This window comes from Protobothrops mucrosquamatus, unplaced genomic scaffold (assembly GCF_001527695.2).
Source record: "Protobothrops mucrosquamatus isolate PMUCROS unplaced genomic scaffold, P.Mucros_1.0 scaffold_85, whole genome shotgun sequence".
In the NCBI taxonomy this organism is placed as follows: Eukaryota; Metazoa; Chordata; class Lepidosauria; order Squamata; family Viperidae; genus Protobothrops; species Protobothrops mucrosquamatus.
Genome location: NW_015386161.1, coordinates 15,543 through 24,656, shown reverse-complemented (window position 1 = coordinate 24,656; position 9,114 = coordinate 15,543). Strand labels below are relative to the sequence as shown.

Sequence of the window (9,114 nt, the reverse complement as noted above, 5' to 3'; positions counted from 1 at the left end):
CTGCTTGTGGCACCGGCACTCGCGGCACCGGCACTCGCGGCACCAGAACAGTACACCACGTGGCCTCTGCTCCGAGCAGCCGCCAGCAACCAGAAGAAGTGGGCCAGCGTCCACACAGGCTCCTGCTGGGTGGAGCTGCCGGTGAGGCAGGTGTTGGGGCATGGGAGGCCTGGCTGCGGGGTGGTAAGCGGGTGTGGAGGGCGTGGGGCAGCCCCACCCGTGTCCTAGCTTGATTTTTACATGTGTGCCTCGCCCCATCCCGTGCAATCAGATGGTGGGACAGAGTGGACAGGGTCTTAACTAGGGCTTATTTTTGGGGTAGGGCTTATATTAGGTACACATGTAAAAATCAAGCTGGGGCTTATTTGCTGGATAGGTATTATAGCACTTAGACTTATATACTGCTCCATAGTGCTTTACAGCACTCTCTGAACAGTTTACAATATCAGCATACCGATCCAATAATCTGCGTCCTCATTTTATCAACCTCGGGAAGATGGAAGGCTGAATCAACCTTGAACCCCATCAGAATCGAACTCCAGGCTGTGGGCAGAGTTTGCCTGTAATACTTCATTCTAACCACTGTGTCATCAAGGCTCTTAGAATGATGAAGTAGCAGCCTATAAGAATTAAAGTTTGGAATAGCTGCTATATCATTTGGAAAAGAGAAATATCCTAACCCAATAAATTACTATTTTTACATATTTCCTCTATTGTTATTGTTTCTCTATAATCAATAGTTTGTTCTCTGAAAATCATTAATGAAGAAACAAAACTACATTTGCTTATACAAAGAAGAATCATTTCTTCCTATCTCCATCCATCCATCCATCCATCCATCCATCTTTGCATAACATTTAATCTATTAGTAAATTAACCTATTTTCTTGATTTATATAGTACTTTCATTCATAAGATAGTCAAATGAATTCTTATAACAAACTAAGCCACAATGTTGCTTATTGGGGTAAAAACTGAGTTTATCATGTACATAAGCAGCAGGTAAGTTTATAAATGATCAGATTCAAATTATTATGGAAAAAATTGTTCGGTTACTAGTCTGCTGTTCTTCTCTTGCTAACCTTATTTCATTTGGATGAATTAAAACACCTATAAAGCTGTGTTATCTGTAGCTGTGAAAGCATGAGATGGCGTTGAGCCACTTTATACAACTACTTAGATTTACTCGTTGTATGTAGCCTGCTTTACAAGATCTTATTTCTAAAATCCTACTAAAGAAAATGACTTCATGGTGTTTTTATTAAACTCTGCTGTTGAAACTATGTTAATTGCATTTTCAGGCGTGAAACCACAATGGCAGGTAACAGTTTGGTCCTGCCAGTCGTGCTGTGGGGACGCAAAGCTCCTACTCACTGTGTATCTGCTACACTATTAATGGATGATGTTTCAATGATTGTCACAGGATGTCATGATGGTCAGATATGTCTATGGGACCTCTCTTCAGATTTAGAAGTAAGTTTATATCATGGAATTAGAAAACATTTCAGAATAATACATAAGTTGTATTTGAAATGTGGTTTTAGAAATATAGTTTAAGTATATTTCTATACAGTTGTACAATTGGGTACATTTTTTTATAATTTCCTGAATTCTATGCTTTTCCCAGGAAAGTCCTTGCTTCCAAGGCTGATTAATCAGAACAGTCAATATATGTTATTGGTATTCATAGGCTTGCTTTTGTGAGGGTGTGGATTTTTTTTAAAAAAATAAATCATTAAACCATGGAAAATCACTGAACTCTGTTGAAAAGTGACTCTGCAGGGCTTCCTTTCTCCCCTGATCCTTTGGAGGTGAACATACTTAATTTAATTTAAAAAGAATAACTAATTCAAATACTGATTTTGGAATGTATTGTTTCTGTTTCTCCAATGCTGCTTCTAAAACAGCATTGCTGATTTATTTATTTCTAAGGCATACAGAGCGCTTGTAATTTGGACTGAGCCTTTGAGCAATTTTGACATCCAAGCAAATAACCTAGAATCTAAAATTGTTATTGAATATCCCTTTTTGTTTGATTACACTCAGTTGCATTTGCAGCATATTCATGCAGAAAGTAACAGGGTAAATATTCTCTGTTTTCCACTTGTAACATTAGATAAGAAAGAAAAGGGCGGCTAGTGCCTAATTAGATGCTGTTTTGGAATGCAAAGCACAGTGTCAAATACAGCTCCCAGGGACTATCCTGACCATCTTTCACATATTGGATCAAAGACTTCAATTTTCATGAATTGTAAATAAATCAATCCATGGAACCGTCTTGCAAAGAAATATTCGTTACCTTTAAAATATTTTTTGAAAGAACAAGATGAATGATTTGTGTGATGCATGCCTTTTATTCAGAATAATTAAAACTATGTCAAAGCTCTAAGCTCAAACTATATCTGCAGTAAGTTTTTCACCTCTCATGGTGTTGCTATTAGGCTAGAGACCTTGAGAATTGGATCCCTTCCTAGATAATTTGGGAAAGGGTTAAAAACACTCTTAATGGTAGATCATAACTTTGGAATAGCTATTGCCAAATTGACAGTCTTCATGCTTGAATGACTTGGGCAACCTACTTTTCAAAATTATCATGAAGAATAATATGTTCTCAACTTTTTATACTTTGTTTTCCCAAATTACCGGAGATAGAGGTATTCCCTCATAATTGGAGAAATAAATGTATGAAAAGTTTACAAACGTGTGTTATTCTCATGCCTTTAACTATGCTTTTTATTTTGTAATAATATTTGAAATTACTTAGAGTCATTTCTATTTTTTTCTCCCTGATTCTAGATAAATCCCAGAGCTCTGTTGTTTGGTCATACAGCATCAATCACTTGTTTATCCAAAGCCAGTTCTTCAAGTGAAAAACAGTATATAGTCAGTGCATCTGAAAGTGGGTAAGGATTTGCTTTTGAACCAAATTTTCTGTCGACGACTGAATTAATTTAGGTCTCTTATAATACTATATTAAATATTATCTTAAAATCTGCCTGGGCAGGTTATTTTTGCCTTCAAAGGCAGTCCAAGTATAATTTTTGCATCATCCTTCTACATCTCTCCTTCCTAAAATGCTCATTCAATAAACAATGTCCGAAATGGTATAGGGTTTCCTGCCTGAGCAGGGGGTTGGACTAGATGACCTCCAAGGTCCCTTCCAACTTTTTATTATTATTATTATTATTATTATTATTATTATTATTATTATTATTATTATTATTATTGTTGTTGTTGTTGTTGTTGTTGTTGTTGTTGTTATTAAATTGTGGGGCTGAAAATGATTGCTTAACACCTACATTGCCCTCTATTTCTTCTTGTAGAGAAATGTGTCTTTGGGATGTGAATGATGGAAGGTGCATTGAATTTACAAAATTAGCCTGCACACATACTGGCATACAGGTAAATACTTTAAGTATGGATTAAACTACAGGTAGTCCTTGACTTACAACAGTTCTTTTAGTGATCGTTCAACGTTACAAAGGCCCTGAAAAAAGTGACTTTTGACCATTTTTATAGTTACGACCATTGCAGCATCCTCATAATCATGTGATCAAAATTCAGATGCTTGGCAATTGGTTCATATTTATGATCATTGCTGTGTTCCAAGCTTCAGTGATCCCCTTTTATGACCTTGTGACAAGCAAAGTCAATAAAACCAGATTTACTTAACAACCGGGTTACTAACTTACCAGCTGCAGTAATTTACTTAACAACTGTGGCAAGAAAGGTCACAAAATGGGGCAAAATTCACTTAACAAATGTCTCACTTAACAACAGAAATTTTGGGCTCTATTGTGGTCGTACGTTGAGGACTACCTGTAGTTATGTCTAAATATACATGAATACCTAGGCTTCAGTGTAACTGCTTTTAAACTTTGCTTTAATCTGATATGGTTTTCAAGTACTCAAGTACACGATACAAGTATATCAGTAATAAGTATTTTTATGTGATGAAATATTTGAAAACTGAAACTGTTAATAATCTTTGGGAGAATTGGCAAAACAACCACAAATAAATAAATAAAATTATGGCTGTATTCTGAGACAGTTAAAGGAACCTGTTTTTGCTGTCTTTTAGGAGCCAGCTGGAATGCAGAAATAGTGAAAGTCAGGTAATTTGTTGTAGGGTAAATTTGATTTAAATAAAATTGATTTAAATAATGATTTATATCACTAGTCAGGAAAATTCATTTTAATTATTTACTAAGTCAGAAAGATTCCATTAATCATTAGTTTCTTCTCAAAATACTTGATACAACCTTATGATATACTCAGAAAAAGAAGTAGTTTTCAGTTTTAGGTGGTAGATATTCACTTTTATTATAAAGCAACATTTTTACGTTAATTTTCATTAAATTCATTAACAGGATTGATGGTTTGATCATTTTATTTAGTATCCAAGTGGACATGTGCTTGTGAATGATTAGTATATGAAATAACTCCAGTTGAATTTATCAGGACTGTTTACCATAACCATTGTTCTAATCAATTGTATGAGCTTGGCAAAAGAGGTGACTGCTTTTAATTGTTCACAAAAAGTAGACCTACATTTTGTTGAATACCTCTTTGAAAACTTACTATAGTCTTTTGTATTTTCAATGATTAATACTTTCTGAGCTAAGTTGATTTTTAACAAAAAAAATTTAAAAAAACTTGCAGATCTGATATACATTCTAAAAATGGTGTCAGTTAATTCACTTTTTAAAAATTATTTGTTTTTACTCTCCTGGATTGATTGCTAGGATGCTGTATTAACAACAATGACTAAGCAGTTGTGAGCATGCATGATACTTATAAAGAAAATCTGGTTATCTGGCATTTGGGGTGCCACACATTAGACTGGGTCTGATGTCATTCTTCCATTCTCTTTTAGTTCTATCAATTCACAGCTGGGACTCAGCGTGAAGGGAGATTGTTGTGTCATGGCCATTATCCAGAAATTCTTGTTGTGGATGCTACCAGCCTTGAAGTTCTTTATTCCTTGGTGTCAAAGATTTCTAAGGACTGGATCAGTTCTATGAGCATTATTCGATCTCACAGAACACAAGGTGAGCCAATAACCATAGCTCAGACTCTTATTTTTTCAAGAATTGTCTTGGCAACCATAAATAATAACAATAACTTGTATGCTATCTGACTTCAAACAACTCTGGCTCACAACCGTCCAAGATATTACAATGAAATCTATAAAAGATAAAATGTGGCAAGGACCACAGACCAAATGGAATGAAGTGAGGGCCTCATAGTCCCTTGTCAAAGTCCTGGGTGAAGCAATAATAAGTAGACAAATTAATAAATCATTAAAAAAGCAGGGCATGAATCAGTTCAGTCACATCTGAATTTGGCTTTGCATAATTCTTGCTGATGCTGCAACTATCCCTCAGTCCTAAGATTAAGCGATGTGTTTTGGGTTTGGTTCACGTAGCGCTACTATTTTCTCTTACTAAACTTTCAAGTGAGATTTTTCCAGTTCATTCCAGTTTTCCTCAGAACGTTTGTTTGATAGTATCTCATCTAGGAAGAAAAGTACAATTGCTTCTCCATGAAGTAAAACTTGACTAAGATTTATCTTTAGTGCCCAGTTAGAAAAAATCTTTTTCTGAGCCTTATCTATGGGAGGGTAATTTTGAATTTGAACCCCGCCTTACATGATAGATCTGCAAAATCAGGGGTCTTCAAACATAGCAACTTTAATTCTTGTGGACTTCAATTCCCAGAATTCCCCAGCCAGCATAGCTGTTGAATTGAAGTTGAAGTCCACAAGTCTCAAAGTTGCTAAATGTGCAAAATGATACATTTTAACCACTTTTTAATTAACTTGTAATATATTTATATTTAGTGCCTGTTTAGTGTAGCAGTTAAAATATCAGTCTAGAACAGGGATATCAAACTGCCGGCCCGTGACCCGGACGTGTCATCCGGAAGCTGCGCCCACCCCATTGCCGGCAATAGCAAAACTGTCCCGATCCGTTGCGTGACGTCACGTGACGTTGCGAGTTTGACATGCCTGGTCTAGAACATGCGAGTTTGCCAAGAAAACTGCAGGGACTTGTACAGGCAGTCTCTGAGAGACAGACATGATTGAATGGAAGAAAAAAAATGTATATATTTATTCAAGAACATTAGGATAGCATGAAGTTTAGAAGAATGTTACAGTTATTTCATGTCATGGCTATTTTAACTAACTTGGGTAGCGGAACTATGTTGACATTCATTTTCTGTTACCATGTGCTGGGTACATGATGAAATGGATGTAATTTGCAGATCTAATTTGCAAATTAGACCAATTTAAAAAAGAAAGACCAGGTATGGTAACAGGAAAATTACATTTAGGAACTATTAGTATTCATAAAATATTCATTTTTCACTTAAACTTTATTTAAAAGTCAGGTTTCAACTGCGCCATGGCTCAGTGGTTAAGATGCTGGGCTTGCCAGCTGGAAAGCCAGCAGCCCAGGTTCAACACCTGAGCTCCCCACGATGGAGTGAGCTCCCGTCCTTGCCTCAGCTCCTGCCAGCCTAGCAGTTTGAAAGCATGCAACTGTGAGAAGATTAATAAGTACCACTTTTGTGGGAAAGTAACAGCGCTCTGTGATGTCATGTGACCGCACATGATGTCATAGACAGCATTGGTTCGGACAGCACTGGTTCAATAGCTTTGAAATGGAGATATGAACTGAAGAAGCTTCGTGGATGAGTAGTGAAACTTCTTCAAGGAAACACAAGGTCCAATTGCTTTTTGAAAAAGCACCTTTGGGACAACCATGACCTAAATAACTGAGAATCTCCATTAGCGATTGAACAGAATATTTTGCTCCTGTCTGTTTCCCACTTACTATTATCATATGTATTCCCTTGACCTTCTCAACTCAAGAATGTGATGTGTAATAAATACATTTTTTAGGTTTTATCCTCAGCATCTTTTTTTATTGTGTTAGTCAGATAAACACTACTGAATTTATGTAATAATTCTGATTCTATGTGTCTTGTGGGATAATGATTATTTTGTTTGTCTTCTCTAGAGGACACTGTTGTAGCAGTATCTGTGGCTGGCATTCTTAAAGTATGGATTGTAACTTCTGAAATGAGTCACATGCAGGTAAGGAAAAACATTATAAATATAGTTTATAATGATGAACTTCTTTTCTAGTGTGTGGCTTTTTTTTTTTTGCAGTTGATTGACTTTTTTTCACTGTTATCTTTGAAAGGTAGGTGTGCTTTTAGCAGGTGTTCTGTTTCTGCTCAGATATGCTCTCCCTGATGCCCAATGGTTATTTATAATTTGTTAAGCAGAAGGTTTGTTTCTTTTTCTTAAGCTTTATACAGACAGAGAAGACTTGATATTGTAAACTGTGGATTAAATGTTCTCTGTATTTTATCTGTTTCAAGAAAGAGGAATTCATTCTTATCATGTTCCTAGGTCTCAAACAGTTTCTTCCCAACAAGCCTTGAATTCTAAATAATGATAGTATACCATCGTGGTATTTTAGAATGATACACCAAATTTAAAAATAAGGATGGAATGCATACTGACAAATATATTTATATTTTGAAATCTTTCAAGCTAGGATTCAAGGTTACAAAAGGAACAAAGAGAATTGGAAAAGAGTAATTTGGAAAGGAGAAGTAGAGAAATAAAAGTTTCTTGTAGATTATTGCATAAAAGACTTTACATTTGTCCTTACTTTTAATCTCTTTCAAGGATACGGAGCCCATCTTTGAAGAGGAATCTAAACCAATTTACTGTCAGAACTGCCAGAGCATTTCCTTCTGTGCATTCACCCAAAGATCGCTTTTGGTAGTTTGTTCTAAATACTGGAGGGTAAGGATAACCAGTTAAGTGAAAGCTGGCTTTTCTTTGTTGTTCAGTCTCCTGTACTCAAATTGTGCATGAGGCAAGCATGCAATAATTAATTAATTAATTAATTAATCTCCAGACAGTCGGATTCTAAATTGATTAGTCTACAGCAGGGGTAGGCAACCTTGGCTCTTTTATGACTCGTGGACTTCAACTCCCAGAATTCCTAAGCCAACATAGCTGGCTGGCTCAGGAATTCTGGGAGTTGAAGGCCACGAGTCATAAAAGAGCCAAGGTTTGCTGGTCTACCCCTGGTCTACAGTGATTTCTCTGCAGAGCTAATTGCCTTTGTGTGCATAAGCTCACATCGTAGTTGCTCGATTGCTACTTTCATAGAAAACTACAACTATTTATCCAGACCTTAAAATAATATTTACTAGAATAATCACAGTGCTTTTGCTTTCAAACTTTTTTCTTTAATTTTTTTTAGAGAATTACTTCTGATACCGAACGTATACTTTGTGCAGTGTTTTTGTATCTTGCCTCCTTATATGGCCTCTCATACATAAGAATGATACATTTTTTTTCTGCAGGTTTTTGATTTGCTGAATTGAAATTTTTTATTGATCGTTTATATCTTTGTTTTGTGTTTCTAAATGTTCTTTAGTATCCTAAATTGTAAATTTCACTGAGTGTCTTTTGGGTTGTTTTTTTTTTTATTTTATTGAAAGGGTTTAATAAATAAATGCAATTATTGTTTTTTATAAATAAAGCACTAATAGCAGAAACTGTAAGAAAGGCTATTTGCATTTATGTTTATTAATTTACAATCAATTTATGTTATGTAATTACTTTTCTTTAGGTTTTTGATGCCGGAGATTATTCCTTGTTATGCTCAGTCCCAAGTGAAAATGGACAGACATGGACAGGAGGTGATTTTGTGTCAGCAGACAAAGTAATAATATGGACTGAAGATGGACAAAGTTTTATATATATACTGCCAGCCAGGTATGTGATATTAATAGGGCATAAATAAAAAAATGCATAAAGAAATAAATGCATACATAAATAAATACATTTATAAATAAATAAATAAATAAATTTTATTTTTCATAATTTATTTTCATAATTTATATGCCGCCCTTCTCCCCACGGGACTCAGGGCGGCTCACAGCATATTAAAATAACACAATACAAACAACACACACAACATTTCCCCTATAAAAGCCAATTAAAACCGAATATTTGTAGCTGTGACATTATTAAAATCATTAAAAATTATCCCTATTTAAAATTCACCCTAGGTCAGTCCCG

General features: G+C 35.4%; 1 protein-coding gene across 1 annotated transcript in view; it reads left to right on the top strand.

Moving 5' to 3' along the window:
• Nucleotides 1–1,313: 1,313 nt before the first annotated feature.
• The window catches only part of LOC107286034 (WD repeat-containing protein 7-like), a gene marked incomplete at its 3' end in the record, with an annotated part of 21,414 nt that continues 13,613 nt past the window's right edge, over nucleotides 1,314–9,114 (top strand). The window contains exons 1-7 of the mRNA XM_015814332.1: nucleotides 1,314–1,472; nucleotides 2,796–2,902; nucleotides 3,323–3,401; nucleotides 4,876–5,050; nucleotides 7,025–7,101; nucleotides 7,705–7,824; nucleotides 8,663–8,808. Coding sequence (XP_015669818.1) covers nucleotides 1,314–1,472; nucleotides 2,796–2,902; nucleotides 3,323–3,401; nucleotides 4,876–5,050; nucleotides 7,025–7,101; nucleotides 7,705–7,824; nucleotides 8,663–8,808 — 863 coding nt within the window. The remainder of the gene's footprint in view (nucleotides 1,473–2,795; nucleotides 2,903–3,322; nucleotides 3,402–4,875; nucleotides 5,051–7,024; nucleotides 7,102–7,704; nucleotides 7,825–8,662; nucleotides 8,809–9,114) is intronic.